This window comes from Filicampus tigris, chromosome 5, assembly GCF_054856515.1.
Source record: "Filicampus tigris isolate MCC_2025a chromosome 5, RoL_Ftig_1.0, whole genome shotgun sequence".
In the NCBI taxonomy this organism is placed as follows: Eukaryota; Metazoa; Chordata; class Actinopteri; order Syngnathiformes; family Syngnathidae; genus Filicampus; species Filicampus tigris.
The window spans coordinates 20,295,845-20,312,500 of NC_141221.1; the positions used below are offsets into that span (position 1 = coordinate 20,295,845).

The window sequence follows — 16,656 nt, forward strand, 5'->3', positions numbered from 1 at the left end:
CTATTGGCCGGGCGCGGATTATAAAAACGTAAAGATTGCATTACGCCATATTTTTCCACTCACGATGAACTCCCATGCAAAGAAAACCCTCAAACTTTTGGCACACTATTGTGCAATACTTTCATTGTCAACCCTTGCCCTTGTACTTGTAAGAAGATTAAGGCAGCAAAGGCGTCCTCACTGTTTATCCGCATTTGTCACTTCTTGTTCTTGCCCCGTCCGCTGATTTGCTAGCTAACAGCCAATCAGAGTGAGCAAATGTCACGACTTACGACCGATTCAATGTGTTAAAACACCCATCAGACGGTTACCGACGGGACCCAGTGTTAAGACGCTGTTCCCTACATCAATCAGACGGTGCAATCCGACGCCCCGACACTTCCCGACGTCAAATTGGTCTATCTAGGCCTTTACATGCCCACCTGGCCATGTAACACCTGTGCAGCCAATTGTCTCATTACGTTGGGTCCCTTAAAAATTGAGAGGCACATCATCAGCATATATCAATTACAAACTGTTGTAATTCCTCCACCGTTCACCTGATTTGGATAGAAATACCCTCAAATTACATCTAAAAGTCTGCAGTTAAAAGGCATCATGTTTGTTTGATTTCAGATCTGTTGTGGTGGTCTTAACAGCGAAAAAGATGAGAACTATGTCGATGTCCCAATATTAGTGGACCTGACTGTCCCTGCAGTTGTCTGAATCCAATCCATAGAAAAGATATTTTGTCATTGCCTTTACTGCAACTACCAACCATTACAATATGTATGCCTCCACTATTAATAGTTGTAGCACTACAATTTAAATGCACATTTGTAGTGATACTGCACTGTTGTGAAGGAAAACGTCAAGTAAACATCTTATATTAAATGGACTAGGGGGACACACTTTAATTTGTTGATGGGCTGTAGAGAGATTAACAATCACTTAAAGAGGAAGTCAACCCAAACATATTTTTTCTAGAATATGTTCTGTGCAGGCCAACTAGTTGAGACAAGGCATTCTGATTAATATTGCGTTTGTGAAATATGAGTTAAGCAGCAAAATCCCCTTGCTTTTAGCCATCTGAGGGGGTGGCCATTTTCTCACTTATGTTGACTGAAAATTACATCACAGTGTCTCAAGGCTCAGCTTCAGAAAACAGGTGAGCTGTGATTGGTCGTCACCTGAGCCCTGAGACACTGTGATGTCATTTTCAGTTGACAGAAGTGACAAAATGGCGACCCCCAGAGATGGCTAAAAACGGGTGGATTAACTCTTATTCCACAACGCAATATTTATCAGAATGCCTTGTTTCAACTAGTGGGCCTGCATAGAGCATATTCTTGAAAAAAATATGTTTGGGTTGACTTCCCTTCAAGCCATCAATTGCGTCACATTTTGAAGTATTTTGCTTACTGGAGTGTGACAAACCTCTGAGTGTGCTGAATTCCTGGTTTGACAACGGTGTTGCGCAGTATTATGCTGTCTGGAACAGTTGTGTCATAGTGAAGGTCTGCATAAATGTACTGTCACTTTAGATAGCGGACTACATGAGACGTAGTAAACAATATCTCTTGCAGCCAAGAAGTGCACTCTTGAGGACTACATCAATCAAGTTAATTCTGTACTATGCTTTATACAGTAGGACTCTGATTGGTTCATTGATATTTTTGATAACATGTTTATAAGGGACATGATAATGAATGTGTGAGAAATATTGTTATTGGCTTTGGCAGCACTCAATTTGAATGTACTGTAATTACAAATCACTCATCTGCATGCATTGTTCCTCAAATTCCACCAACACACAACTACCATATCACTCTATATTAACAAAAGAAGGGGGGGGGGGGTGCGCGGTAATTGGGATCAAAAGTGAAGTTTTATTTTTATGTGAGATGCAGTATTATATGGTATGCTCTAATTGTTTTTTTCTGCACAATGAAAGGGCCCTTGAAGCTGAATGCTGCAAGTCATTAATGAAAGCTGTTTGATAGATCAGGCTCAGGCTGGAGGGAAAAAAACGGTCCTGGTTTATGTTATTTCAGAGAGCCCGCAAATGGCCAAGTCTCATGTAGTATAAACTCAACATCTCCCCACCTGCGTACATGGAGCACCTAAAACATAAAGTTGTATCATGGATTTGGAAAAGAAAAAAACGTGTTTGAATAAAAATGCTAAGTATCACATTGTAAGGCGCATGCTTCTGCCAAATTCTTTGGATTTGGAAAGAGATTTCTAACAGCCATCTGCTGTGATGGGATGTAGATATATGATCCCAAAGCTTCATTATTGTCCTCTGACTCATATGGTATAGTTTATGACTTGTTTGTCTGGCCCCGCTTTTGAGGAGATTACATCTCCATAATCAATAAAAACAAACCATCACCCAAGCAATCAGCCCAATGTAAAAAGTTAAAAGTAAAATAAACTCCCCTCTCAAAAGTACCCACAACAAAACCACTGGCACGTTGATTGCAAATGTATTCCTGTAGAAACGTGTTTGTGAAAGTTTCTTAGGATGGCTAAATCTGTTTGTCTATCGTCTGGTTGCCATTTTAGACCAGAAGAGGGTGCAGGGGCCATATCATGTATTAAGCAGTCTCTGGACTTATGGCTCTTATCACCTGCTTACCTGCTGAGAGGGAGACATGTGCAACACTTCAAACAAATGATAACTCCTGTTGACTTTCACGAGGATCCAAATTGGATTATGCATCATCTCTGAGAAGCAGCTCCCACAGATTTGATTACATCCATACACCCCCGCACCCAGACTTCCACTTTTACTTCTCTAATGCAAATGAGACAACATGCATGGGGCAGACCTCCACGCCATTCTCTGATACCAAAGCCTTAAAGTGTGCCCATCTGCCAGCTTTTTGCCTGATTACTTCAGGCGAGCAAAGGCAGGTCCAGCTCTGCCAGGGCAGCTGGAAGGCTTGAGTCTGGCATACGTTTAGGACTGAAAAGAAGAAGAAGAAGAAAGGAGGAGATCATTCTTGAGTCACGGGTAACAAGATTAATGCCATGCACAGTGGCATAGTACTAAGGCTTTTCAGGTACACAAACTAGCAACATTGAATCTTCATCTCCAAATTGTAAAAATACAGACTCCCTGTCATTTCCCCCCTCATCTTGGTTTAAAAAAAACAAAAACACAAGTTCAAATCCAACCCAAGAATTGCAAACAGACCACCGTCTATTTTTGATGAAAATAACATCCATTCCTGCTTAAACTTGGGCTCATTATGGTGGAAGTGGGTTCCCGGGCCAGGAAGTTTCATTGCTTTCCAAATAAATCTCACTAAACAGAGCTGTAATCCAAATTCCTCATCTTGTGTAGTCCTCCCTCTGTCTCCACACTACATGCAATCTCTGAAAGAGCCAAAGGCATAAAAATCACACATTTGCATTTGCAACATCCCAAAGAGCAACATGCCATCAGATGAGGATGAGTTAGAAACAGCTGATTGAAAGTCCAGTGTGTGAAAGAATAATTTCGGACTGTTTTAACATGGCATATTGTATCTCATGCTTTTAAACATACATTACTTCAACTGAGAGGTTCATTACCTCCACTAATTCCAAATCTACGTAAATAACGTTGATTACAGTATGAGCTGGTATAACATCGACCAGCATGTGAGCCAATCAAAACCATACAGTATTATAAAAAATATGTATATATTTGAAAAGCAAAATGAGCTATTTCTTCAAAATGTTATGACTGCTGAATGAATGATTTACAGATTCATGTGGAAAACGGCTCACTCATTCAAGTTGGGTGATCGTGCTCCTTGGCTGTGTGTGAGGAAGAATTCGTCACTGAGCGTAAACAGCTCTCTTGGCAAAGTCCTCTGAGCTAAAACACCCCCAATACCGCCCCATGTGCCCCCCGACACCCCATCTCCTTGTGCTGTGTGGCGTCAGCTGCAATGAGCTCCAGATGTGGCCTGGCACCCATCCAGTCGCTGCACTGGATGTGGTTTCGAAGGTAGTTTGGAAACACCACCCACCGGCCGACCCAATGAAAGTTGCTCAGATTTAAGAGACCAGTTCCTGTCAGTGTTAGTATTTGTGTAGTGCACTGCACTGTAGAGTAGAGAAGGTATTTGTCTCCAACATATTCATGTGTTTCTCACTCAAGTGGAATTCAATTAGAATAAGTAGTAGATTTTTCCCATCTGTTTTCGTAATAATAGAAAAAACAATGTAATGGCAGTTTTTCCTTTATGGTCCAATCTCCCTGCATAATGGTTCTGTCCAGATGAAAACAAACATGTTGTTTGGTAGATGCGCAGAGGATAAAACAAATTGATACAGCATACCCTCTCCATATTTTGTAATCAACAAATGTATTTTCATAATGAGAAAAAATTTGCGGATGTTAATAAAATAGGATAAGCAGCAAAAACTGTGTTTAACAAAAGTATTTTTTTCATCGACATACGATTCCTACTCAACAAAGTATTTAACACGTCACCATTTTTTTTCACTAAATATATTTCCAAAAATGCTGTTGACATGAAATTTTCACCAGATGTTGAGAACTCAAGTAATACATAAACATAAATTCAAACTAAATAAGAATTAAAGTTGTGTGTAATAATGTGAGCTGGCACAGGGAAGAAGTACTGAATACACCAAGTGGTATTTAATATTTTGCACAACAGCCTTTGTTTACAATAACAGCTTCAAGACAACTGCTGTATGAATACACTAGTTGCATGCATTTCTTTAGTGTTATTTTGCCCCATTCCTCCAAACAAGTAGTCTTCAAATCTTGAAGGCTCCGTGGGGTTCTTTTATGGAGCTTGAGTTTCAGTTCTTTCCATAGATTTTTGATTGGATTAACATCAGGTGATTGGCTGGGCCATTCTAGCAGCTTTATTTTTTTCCTTTGAAACCAATTAAGAGTTTGCTTGGCAGTATGCTTTGGATCATTATCCTGCTGAAATAGCCACCCTCGTTTCATTTTCATCATCCTTGTAAATGGCAGCAGGTATTGTCAAGAATGTTTTGGTAAATGTGCCCATTCATCCTTCCTTCATTGTGAAGTTTACCAGTACCATATGCCGAAAAGCAGCCCCACACCATCATTTTACCACCTCTGAACTTCACTGTTCACCGAACTATGGTGTTCTTCGGGTGATGTGCAGTGTAACCTGTAACTGCCTGTAACCGATCCCATCATTATGTTTTGCAACATTTCGTTTGCAATGGTCTTGGCTTAGCTCTTTGCTCTTACCCATCATGAGATGTGTCTTGACTCACACCTTGGCAACGAGGTCATCACTTAGGACTGAACCAACTGATATTTATTTGCAATGACAAGGGGCTGGATTCCTCTTTGATTACTGTTAGATTTTAGTTGTTGTCTTTGCTTTCCATGCCTTTTTGAACCTCTCTTTCTTCATGTGTTCAATTCTTTTCCCATGTCATTTTACAATATTACACATAATTTAATGTCGCACATATGGATTGTTACCAACATCTGGTGAAATTGTCAGTAGCAGCTTTAGAAATATACAGTACTGTATTTAGTGAAAAAAATGGTGACAAGTTAAATAGTAATTTCAGCCGCTGTGTGTAGCACAGCCCTTTTGCAAGGCCATTTAAAAACCGAAGGATAAAATTAGAGAATCGTGGCTGGAAAATGACAAAATAAATATGGCATGTAGGTTTTGCCACAATGGAAAGACACAATAATTTTTTTAAAGTCAAATGGAAAATAAGTGTCACTCTACTCTGTTTTTTTTCAAATGTTGCTGTTTAGTTACCTTACCTTTGTAAGACAATGACTCTGACTTTTATAGTCTTTCAGACTGGCAGACGGCTAGTTTTCTAAACACAAGCAGGAAGAATGAATGAGGTCACTTCACATGGTTGACTAAAACCACAAGTCAATCCATTTAGTATATGGCTCCCCCTGCTGCCTGGCATCATGCTACCAGCCAAAAGAGACTAATCTCATACGTAAATGTAAACATACAGAACAGTATTCAAATGCTAAATGTGGGGTGCTGTACGTTTTATACATGTAACAATACATCCTTGAGTGAGATCATATCAAATATAGTCAACAGTACTTTACATCATTCATACCTTCACATTTTTATGGTAAGGTATGATTTATTTAGGCAGCGGCAGTAAATAAATGGGTTAAAGCCACCAAATAAATCATATAACAAAAAAAACGAAAAAAGAAAGAAAAAAGAAGGAGCTGCAAGATCAAGAATCCATGTTGGTGGAGTTCAACGTTTAGTTCCACCCCACGTTGAGCCGCACCTCAAACTGCGTTCTGCAACCATGGCTTACTCAACCCCTCTCGTAGAGGTGTACTTAAAACAATTTTATACACAAATTTATAGTTATGTCGGATAATTTTCTTCTTCCTGGGGATGCCTAGTAACAAATAACTGAGAAGCACTGTGTTAAAGGCCATCACTCACTTTTGGAGGATCTGGCCAGCTCAAGACTTGTAATAAACTAAAAAATAGAGAAGAGGCCATGAAGAACTGTTCCTGGGGTAGTGGCAGTGTGTGTTATTTTTCCTAGGAATAGTCATGGTACCTACGACCCAGCCACAGAATCCTCAATTGTTGTGGGGTCGTCAGAGTGTGCTGACATCAGTTTGAAATTTTTTTGTACAGGTGGTATTCAACTACCCATGTATTGTTACAGGAATTATTTTAGGAGCTTCTGCAAATGTTCTTGAGGGGCCATGTGGTAGGGTAGCTGGAGCCTCTTGTTCTTCTGGCTGCTAAGTGCAGGACAGGCCTCAAGAAGCAGCTGACACACCTTTTCATGACTTTGTTCTGCAGCCTAACCAAGCATTTTACAAAATAACAGAAACAAGCAAGAGCAGTTGAAACATAATGAGATGTTTCGGTGTTATCACCACCAGGCAATATCGTAGTGCCCATCACTTTATTTTGGCAGGTATAACTTACCTTGTGAAGAGGAGACGCACCGTCATCATCAGAAATCATTGGATCAGATTTATGGAGCAGCAGCAATCTAACGACATCCACATGACCGCAGAATGCCGCCCGATGGAGGGGTGTGGCACCACCTGGTGTCTGAGGAGATGCACAAGCACCATTTTCAAGAAGAAACTCACATACAGTGAGATGACCGCTGCGACTTGCATAGTGCTGAAACAAAATGTGCACAAATTAAACACCTTAAATTCATGGAACAGTAACAATGAAAACAATAATGGTACATCTTAGGGAACTTACTAGAGCTGTATATCCGGCTGAGTCCCTGAGGTTTGGATGGGTGCCCTTTTGGATCAGTGACTGTACCCTCTTCAAGTCTCCATCCATAGCGGCAGACCAAATACCTGCATACAAAAAGATTTCGGATATTCACCACAATATACAATTTATATTATAATGTCTCAGAGTGAAACGATACAAACCTCGTTCAAAGTCCATCTCATTCACTGTCTGGTAAGCACTGCGAGAGGCAGGATGAGTGCAGCACGAGCAACAATGTTCTCCATCAGAAGCCATTGTGTTTGTCTTCACTGAAATGCAGTCAATAAATTATTTATCTCTTATTTGTAAATACTGTAAATACAAGACCGACATGATTCAGTGTCGCTACCTGGTTCGTCACCAAGGACGTAACAAACGTATTGACGTCGAGTCTTGCTTAACCAATCGCAGTGCGGCAGTCAGAAGACACCTTCAATGTACTCTAAAACAGTTGTTTGTTTTAAATCTTTATATATTAAGACAATCTCAGTACATTGTGGTCACATTTAATATTAACCATAACGTATTTTAATCAAAACATGACTATAATTTTGCAATATTAATGTTTCAAACATTAGACTTTAATCATTTTAATATAATATTTACATTAATTCCAGATTGCGATGAAGGCACCGCCAGTCTCGTGTTATTGACTCTTTTATCGCTAGCTAGCAGGCTTGAGATACGGTACATGGTAGCTGGCTGGCACGAAGTTACCTTTAAGATTCCAATAAAGTACATATAACCAAAGAACAATAATGAGAAGAGTCACGTTATTTGTTAACGGGACGTCTAAAAATGGTAAGGTAGGTAAAAACTCCACGAGCTGTTGTGCGAGGATGCTTGGCCTGCTATATTTGACGGCCCTGTTTTTGTTGGTTGTCATACCTTTATTTAGGTCAGTTGTTTTCATTTCATTCATTCGCTAATTTGAGGTTCCTTAATGTACTTTGCCATATACGCATTTGCGCATATACCCACCTGACTACATTCAGTAAGCCCTATACGTCTGAGTTGACGAGCCATCTTTGGTTTTTTTTTGTTTTTTTTACTGTAACACAAATACATCCAGTAAATGTATTTTCTCTACTCAGGTTGTAGCAGTGTATGGGGCTTTGTCTGACTTACTATCTGTAGCCAGCAATAAATTAGGAATCAAAGCATCCTGTTTATATAATGGAAGGGGAGGTCTCATCGATGACATTGCCCTAATTAGGTAAGCGCACACAACAAAAATATGTAAATACTGTCTTATTGACCTGCTTCTAAGTGATCTCGCCTTGTATTTAATAGAGATGATGACGTACTGTATGTCTCAGAAGGTGATCCATTTATTGGTGAGTTGCACCATGTTTGCAGCTTGTATCTTCCAATACATGAATCTTAAAGACTATCACTTGTAATTGCTCACAGAATTTCAAAATGAAGTCAAAGTTGGCTCTGATCAACAAGGTGCTCACACTGACTGGTTGACTCTGAATATTGGTGGTCGTCTCTTCACCACTACCAGGTATGTCACACACTCTTGTTACTTTCAGCAAATTGTTCTTCACACCTAGAGCAAAGTATACCCATATTCATGTACTCTCTCATTTGTATTGTTTGTATCCCCTTTCTAAATGTGTCTATTAGGAGTACCCTGGTCAGCAAAGAGCCAGAGAGTATGCTCGCTCACATGTTTCGAGAGAAAGGTACAATGAGCCATTAAAGCCACCAAGAATGTTCACTTTAGTTTCAGTGCGAGCCTTTGGTTGAATTGATGTAGTAATTGTGTCTCTTTGCTGCAGATGTGTGGGGAAACAAACAAGATGAGCATGGGGCCTATCTCATCGACCGCAGCCCGGAATATTTTGAGCCGATTCTTAATTACTTGAGGCATGGCCAGCTCATTATCAATGAGGGCATAAATATAAGAGGTAAGGGTAACTTTGGCTGATGATTGGCTGCCGCAGACGAGGGACAGACTGGGACCACATGGGTCGGCCAGAAATACCGGCCAGAAGTTATAGACGTATAGACGATACTCAGCTCTGACTTCCCTTTTAATTTCATACTGTGATATATACCGATACCGTGAAGGGATATACAATTGATACCAGGATATGAGTTTAGGGCCATATCACCCATTATATATATATACAGTATATATTAGGGGTGTAACGGTATAAGTGGGTGTATTTATACGTTTCGGTATGGCATGTTAGGTTCAGTCCACTTGCGTACCCTTTCTGATCAGTTTTTGTTATTAGCGGGACGTTATGTGGTAGTACGTGGGTTTTCACACAGACGCTTTTGAGTGTTGCACGCGTAGGAGAGTCGGGGCACAGAAGAGGAGCCAGTATGCCAGAAGCCTTGCTAAATCATAAATGCATGGATAAATGGCATTTTTATGGCATACGCAAACAAGCCAGAGCCCGAAGGACCCCCTGTGCACTGCGGTCTCCTGTTTGGGAACATTTTGGCTTTCCTGTTAAAATTGCCGATGGGGAAAGCTACGTGGATAAGTCCCAAAGTTGTGTGCTGACATTGCTACATGGAGATCGGCGGCTGTGTTGCAGGTAGGGGTGGGCGATCTGGCAAAAATATCAGATCACAATTTTTTAAAAATAAAATCACGATCACGATTTTATCATGATTCTTTTTTTTACATCGTTTTTTTTAAGACTAATTTGCACATTTCTGACCATTTTCCTCATGTTAAACATATAAAAATGTGTATAAAACTCTAAAAGAAAAAAAATGACATTTTAAGTCAGCTAGGCTTTCTGAACAGGTTTTAATTTGAATAGTGACAATTTTTATCAAAATGTGCAGGGAATGTAAACACAAAAGGTAACATAATGTAAACTTAAAAACACAGCTCAAAACGCAGGTCTAGTACTTTGAAGAGTCTTTTAAAGCCCTCGTTTTCCACTGTTTTAATGGGAATCATGTCTTCAGCGCAGTAATAAGTCACTACCTCAGTTACTTCTTTACACTGCTTGCTTGTTTTTTCATATGGAATGAATGCTCTTGTTAAATGGCTGTGTTACCGTGGGTTGCGTTAGCTTGGAGCTAGCAGCTGTTGAACATTCAAAGATTTCAATGCTTAAAAAGTGTTTATAATTTCATAGACTTTTTAAAGTTACTGTATTTTTTTTCATTATAAAAAGAGTTTTAATATAGGTAGCAATAATTGTAACTGTTATGTATTTTCTTCATCACAAAAAGTGTAATAGTACATGTACTGTAATGACAACTTGCCTTTAACTTGAATCCTTAGATGTGCCATAGGCTGCTGCTGCTGAGTGTTTAAAGATATCAGTGTCTTAATAGTTTACAAAATTAACAGATCTTTGTTGTTAATGTATGGTTTAATTTCTTAGAATATCCCCTGAATGGTTTGCTTTTATTTTTTCTAAAAAATGTACCGTTTTTGTCATCTTTTCAAAATTAACATATTTAAAAAAAATAAACATTTTTTTTGTACCGAAAATATACCAAACCGCAAGAAACCGAACCGAACCGTGATTTTAGCGTACCATTACACCCCTAGTATATATATTTTTTTATTTATATGGTGCCTAGATGAGTTCAGTGCTTAAGAAGTGCAGACCACAGGTTTACATATCATAATTTCATGAAACATGAAAAGTTGAAGTGATTAAGCAACAGATTTGTTTTGCATGATTGCTGTAATCTGATTCATGACTGATTGAGTTATGTTTACGCCACACTTGTTTGGTAGAATTTTGAAAAGTTGTTGGAGTGAACGCTTAAAAGACTGCAAGTCACAGTGTTTAATAATTTAACAACTCTGATTGAAGTAGATAAATAAACTGCCTTTAATATTAATTTATGGTTAATTTTCCATTAATTTTGCGTAACCCTGATCAATGACGCTAAAACATTTATGTATAATAAATCTGATATTGTTTATTGTAATATAGAGTAATTTATTGCTTGTATTTGTTAAAAAATATTGGTGAAGAGGACCTTGAAAAAATAATTGCAATATTAAGGAGGAAAAAAATTTCAATTAGATTATTTTTCATCATTCAGCCTTAATGTAAAGATGTGAGCAGTGGTGAAATGTCTTCCAGGTGTTCTTGAGGAAGCTCGTTTCTTTGGAATTGAGCAACTTGCCGATCAGTTGGAATTAGTCATCAAGGTAATGTTTGACATTATTGAGAAGTGTCATTAAAGCCCATCTGTGTGCGCTGACCTGTCCTATATGCACTATGATACCAGAACTCACAGCCGCCTGAAGACCATTCTCCCATTTCCCGCAAGGAGTTTGTGCGTTTTCTTTTGGCTACTCCCACCAAGTCTGAGCTCCGTTGCCAGGTAATGCAAGTTTAAAAAAAAATATATATAGAATGAACTTACTGCATCATATGGGTGTGGACATTGGGAAACATCAAATGCACTCCATAGAGTTGTTCAAGAAATACGATTATCTGTCAGTCGAAGGGCTGTGATTTTTGTGTTATAGAAACTATGTACTGTATAGTCAGACCATAGTACCACGACATAACACTCAGACAAGCCACTGCTTTGACCACTTGCACAATACAAAAATCTATATCAAATATTCTGTCTTTACAAAGATAATATTCAGGTTTGATTCACACAGTGAGAGTGGTATTAATTGTACTGTACTGCATCCAGAGCTGGGCACTTGACCATTTTTTGCCGGTCCGGCCGCGACCCTCCACCCTTGACTTGGGTACCCTTCCGGTCGCGACCCTCCGGCCATATTCATAAACATTGTCGGCCTCCGCCCCATTCCGCGCCTCGACCCCAAAAAAAAAACCAAAAAAAAGCGTCCGTGATTGACGTCGCTGCGGGAGAGACGCTAACGGCAGAGGCTTTTTAAGGATCATTAGCTGGTTAATTTACTATCCGAACCCGCTGTGGACACGCTTCGAATGCGCCAGTAATATTTACCCAACTGAGTGCTTCCTTGCATTGCGAGCCCCGGGGTAGGATTTGTCGTATTGTATAATTATTTGGGTCCAATGATTATAGAGAAGAGTCGTAGAAGAAGAAGTCACAGAAGTCGTAGTCAAATTACTTATTTATTTTGCACACTTCCCCTCCTTTCCGGCCTTCAAAATAAAAGCATGCCAGCAAAGCACTAATATACCACAATCCCTATAACAGCAGTTGTCGCTCGCGCCGACGCAGGACTAGAAAGAAGCCTAAAAAGAAGCCTTTCACCAAGTAGGCTGAGATGAAATTTGGCCGCCTCGCGAGCATGGTCACATGCATGAGGGCCGATTAGTGGGCCGAACTAAAATCAACTTCCGGCCATGCTTAGTCCAGCCATTTTTTTTTTAATTTGTCACCCCCCCACCCCTCTGCCCCAGAAATGGGCATCCGGCCGGGCCTGGGACGGACTGCCCAGCTCTGACTGCATCATATTTAGCACTGTTACTAATATTTCCGACTCATGAAATGTTGAAATTATTAAACCTTCATTATGTGTGTATAGGCAGAACATTTGATATAGCTCTTGTATTGGCTCCCATCATATTCATCTTTGGCTTTGGTTTAATGTTGTCGCTGGTTGGTGTGGATTATTGTCAAAATTCCCAAATGCCAAAGAAGAACTTAAATACTGTTTAGTACATGTTCTATTTAATTAACTTAAGTCAGATAACAAAACTGCATTATACTTTGGTGAAAAGATAGGATTAACTTAACATTAACTTCTTAATGAGAATTCTGTGTGAATGGTCCTCTTGTTTACTATTTTAGGGTCTTAATTTCAGTGGTGCGGATCTGTCCCGTCTTGATTTGCGCTACATCAATTTCAAGATGGCGAATCTCAGCCGCTGCAATCTGACACACGCCAACCTGTGTTGTTCTAATTTGGAGCGGGCCGATCTGTCCGGAGCCAACCTGGATGTGAGTCAGTCTGTTTTACCGTCTCTTCTCCAAGATTCACGACATGTCATTTGCAATTTCATGATGATAGTTTGCATTCCCTGCGATTGGCTTGCAACCAGCCCAGAGTGTACCACGCCGCTCGCCCCGAATCACCTGAAATAGGCGCCATCTTACCTGCGACTCTAGTGAGGATAAGCGGTACAGAATATAGATGGATGAATAGTTGGCATTCCGTCATTGAACAATGGAGTCTTTTTTTTTGGGTCTACTTCACACCTCCGGCCCCCTCAGTCATGTGAAGACGGGGCCGTTCTGTCCACACATGCACCCACACTGACCCAATTACGCACATAAGAAGCATACAGGAATATCTTGCAAGTGATCTTTACATTTGCAATAAAGCACGCTGATTTTGAATGCTTGTTTTTTCAAAGGGTGCCAACTTACAAGGTGTGAAGATGCTCTGCTCCAATGCAGAGGGAGCCTCTCTTAAAGGATGCAACTTTGAAGATCCCTCTGGGCTGAAGGCCAACCTGGAAGGTAATCTATTGCACATCTTTAACCAAGGCATCTGTTGTCACCTCTTGGTGGTTTTGTTACGAGTCAGTTTTGTTGCAAATAGGCGCAAACCTGAAAGGAGTCGACATGGAAGGAAGTCAAATGACCGGCATTAACCTGCGGGTGGCCACTCTGAAAAATGCAAAGCTGAAAAACTGCAATCTACGGGGCGCCACTTTAGCAGGGACGGATCTTGAGGTGAGATGAAGCCATCAGAGCAATTAACACCGAAACAGTGTAACCACAGGATCTCTTTTTTCATCTTAATTCAAGCAGTGGAAGTGGTCAACCTGTGGTTTGTTCAGGGGTTTTTGTGTTTTTTTTTGGACAATGATCCATTCCAAGGTCTAAACCTTTATTAACTGTGTGGGCAATTTTTAAGTTACTGTACATTTTAACATTCTTAATTCTCTTCTCTGTTTAAATTGTAATTTTGTGTTGATTCAAAGCTCAGATGAGCGTCATGAGTCATAAGTGTAAAAAGAAGTAAGTCACAGTAAAACAGAAACAATTTTCCCTAATTTTGTCAGTTGGTGACGATTTTATGGGACACTGCTAGAGTCTTAATTATGTCTTGTATGTGTGTTATGCTGATAAGTAAAGTAAAACAAGCCATTAAAAAAATATTCATTTTAACTGCAACCACAGCCCTCAACAGTAGAGGGATTTAAAATTCAGTAACCTGATAATTATTTTCTGCTCGGCCTTCTCCCACAAGTATCAGTGTGTGTGGTTTATTTTCCTCGCATTTGGACTTCTTTTATTTGTCTTCTTTTGTTGAGGTCCTTAGAAATAGGTTACATTTTTACAATTATGTTAGGTAAGGTGCATATCTAAATTATTTGTAAACTGCAACCAATAGTTTTTATTTCAGCTTTGTGTTTGAAGGACAACTGAAGAAGAACTGATTAAATTTTATCGCAGCTTGCTGAATCTCTTCACAGCACAGCGAGGGTTGCTCTAATTTTTGATCCCAATGGTATGTCTGTTACTGCTTCCTTGCTGTAGAACTGCGACCTGTCTGGCTGTGATCTACAGGAGGCCAATCTGAGGGGCTCCAATGTGAAAGGAGCCATATTTGAAGAGATGCTGACGCCGTTGCACATGTCACAGAGTGTTAGATAACTGAGCATGCACGTCAACTCAGCCACTGCCGGCTCCTTCAATCACTCAACGATGACAACCTCTGACGGTATATTCCGTCAGTCTCAATCTTTTTTTTTACCTGCATTTAGTGCAGGTAATTGTATGCACTTCCCTGACATTTTACCCATCTCATGTTAGCTTTAAATATTACACTTATTTATCCAGTGTTGTTTTGGATGTATTTTAGTGTCTGTTCATTTGCCATCCTTGCATCTATTCTCTTGCGCTTATGTGAGGTCGGGCCGCGGCGGCAGCGGCATTAGCAGGGAAGCCCAGACTTGTGAACCAAACTGACATCGGTTGTACACAGACCGAACAGCCCATACCGGGTTGTCCGGCACTCCCAAAGCACCCCCCACAGAACTACCCGAGGGACGCAGACAAACGCTTTCTCCAAGTCCACAGAACACATTAAAACTGGTTGGGCGAACTCCATACATTCTTGAAGACCCTGCCGAGGGTGTCCGAGCTGGTCCGCGGCCGGGACGATAACCGTACGGCTCCTCCAGAATCTGAGATTCGACTTCCCAATGGACCCTCCACTCCAGCCCACCTGAATAGACCTTACCAGGGAGGCTGGGGAGGATTAACCCCTTGTAGTTGGAACACACCCTCTGTTCCCCCTTCCTAAAATGGACAACCACCACCCAGTCTGTCGATCCAGAGGCACTGTCCCCAATGTCCATGTGATGTTGTAGAGGCGTGTCCCAGCCATGCCCTTCCAGGTCTCACTGTTATTCCCCACATGAGCATTTGAAGGTCTATAACAGAATGAGGGCGTTCCCAGGGGGAGCGCTCTCCAGATTTGTTCACAGCCCTGCCCTCTGCACACCTGACCCCATTGGCCGCTCCCACTGTTGGTGGGCCTATGGGAAGGGAGACCCATGTTGCCCTTTCGGGCTTTGCCCAACACAGCCCCGGCCACCAAGCGCTCGCCAACGAGCTCACCACCAGGCCTGGCTCCAAAGGTGTGCCCTGGAGACCCACGTCCAGGAAAGGGAAAAAGAAGTCCAAAAGGTTTTCTCATCATAAGAGGTTCTTGAGCCGTGCTTTGTCTGGCGCCACACCTGGGACCTATTTGTCATGAGTGACCATGTTAGGGGAATAAAGCCCCAGACAACATCGCTCTTAGGGTCGGTGGGACACATAAAACCATCCACCACGATAAGGTGTCAACTCGTGGAGGAGCTCTTCACCCATGTATATTCTAAAACAAAATGTCTTTAGTGTATCTAGAAGTGTCCGAATGCAATACAGTGATTACAATCATTTGGTCTTTGGCACAATAATTTATTCGTATGTGTATTTTACATTCTATTAATTGATTTAATAGGAGTTCAAACGTGACAATGGTTGCAATTTCTGAATGCTGCTGTTGAAGAACCAGTTGTGGTCTCTCTTCTAAATGTCTGTGTTGGTGTACTTTTCTCCAAAAGTAACTTTGACCTGATACAACGCTTTATAATTGTAAGCCAAAGCCACAGGAGAGCAGTGTCAAGGCTCAAAAGTGCTGTGAAACTAATGCGACTGGCTAGATGTCAACACAGCTCAGGAACAATACGTAGTTTACAGCTGTCACTGTCCTCTTTCACAACACTCAATATTTTGTGCTCAAAATGCATATTCTTTTTTCTGTGCTCTGTGGATCTACCTCTTTTTTTTATAGCAGTGATCCATTTGCATGTATTCACCTGTGGCCCTGCATACTAAAATGTCCATGTAGGTCAAAGTCTTACTTTTCAAATTAAGAGAGACTTGATTATTTATCTGTTTCGCCTAAAGGTTGCAGTCAAATGTTCAGTGTCATTGTTGTTGATCATTCTCC

General features: G+C 40.6%; 2 protein-coding genes across 3 annotated transcripts in view; one reads left to right on the forward strand and one right to left on the reverse strand.

The window, feature by feature from the left end:
• Positions 1–6,100: 6,100 nt before the first annotated feature.
• On the reverse strand, positions 6,101–7,635 carry ankrd39 (ankyrin repeat domain 39). Of its 2 annotated transcripts, none has more exons than XM_086031323.1 (4): positions 7,415–7,635; positions 7,233–7,336; positions 6,942–7,070; positions 6,101–6,813 (listed from the first exon to the last, which is right to left on the reverse strand). In XM_086031323.1, the coding sequence occupies exons 1-4, from the start codon at positions 7,506–7,508 to the stop codon at positions 6,676–6,678; spliced, it is 465 nt and encodes a 154-aa protein (XP_085887449.1). In that variant the 5' UTR covers positions 7,509–7,635; the 3' UTR covers positions 6,101–6,675. The 2 variants fall into 2 exon arrangements, with proteins under 2 accessions (XP_085887449.1, XP_085887448.1); XM_086031322.1 differs by having other exon boundaries at positions 6,942–7,145; positions 7,415–7,632.
• Positions 7,636–7,759: 124 nt separating this feature from the next.
• Positions 7,760–16,656, forward strand: part of kctd9a (potassium channel tetramerization domain containing 9a) — a 9,426-nt gene continuing 529 nt past the window's right edge. Inside the window, exons 1-12 of the mRNA XM_086031321.1 lie at positions 7,760–8,059; positions 8,348–8,469; positions 8,547–8,590; positions 8,667–8,763; positions 8,886–8,944; positions 9,041–9,169; positions 11,336–11,403; positions 11,484–11,579; positions 12,996–13,145; positions 13,562–13,667; positions 13,750–13,883; positions 14,694–16,656. The exon at positions 14,694–16,656 is cut by the window's right edge and continues 529 nt beyond it. Coding sequence (XP_085887447.1) covers positions 8,012–8,059; positions 8,348–8,469; positions 8,547–8,590; positions 8,667–8,763; positions 8,886–8,944; positions 9,041–9,169; positions 11,336–11,403; positions 11,484–11,579; positions 12,996–13,145; positions 13,562–13,667; positions 13,750–13,883; positions 14,694–14,810 — 1,170 coding nt within the window. The 5' untranslated portion in view covers positions 7,760–8,011 and the 3' untranslated portion in view covers positions 14,811–16,656. The remainder of the gene's footprint in view (positions 8,060–8,347; positions 8,470–8,546; positions 8,591–8,666; positions 8,764–8,885; positions 8,945–9,040; positions 9,170–11,335; positions 11,404–11,483; positions 11,580–12,995; positions 13,146–13,561; positions 13,668–13,749; positions 13,884–14,693) is intronic.

Excerpts from the sequence above, each read along its gene's own strand:
- ankrd39 (XM_086031322.1), bottom strand. The coding sequence starts at position 7,508 with ATGGCTTCTGATGGAGAACATTGTTGCTCGTGCTGCACTCATCCTGCC. Across the intron at positions 7,337-7,414 it reads TGAGATGGACTTTGAACGAG|GTATTTGGTCTGCCGCTATG; the intron begins GTTTGTATCGTT and ends TTTTGTATGCAG. Across the intron at positions 6,814-6,941 it reads GTGCGTCTCCTCTTCACAAG|GCTGCAGAACAAAGTCATGA; the intron begins GTAAGTTATACC and ends ATGCTTGGTTAG.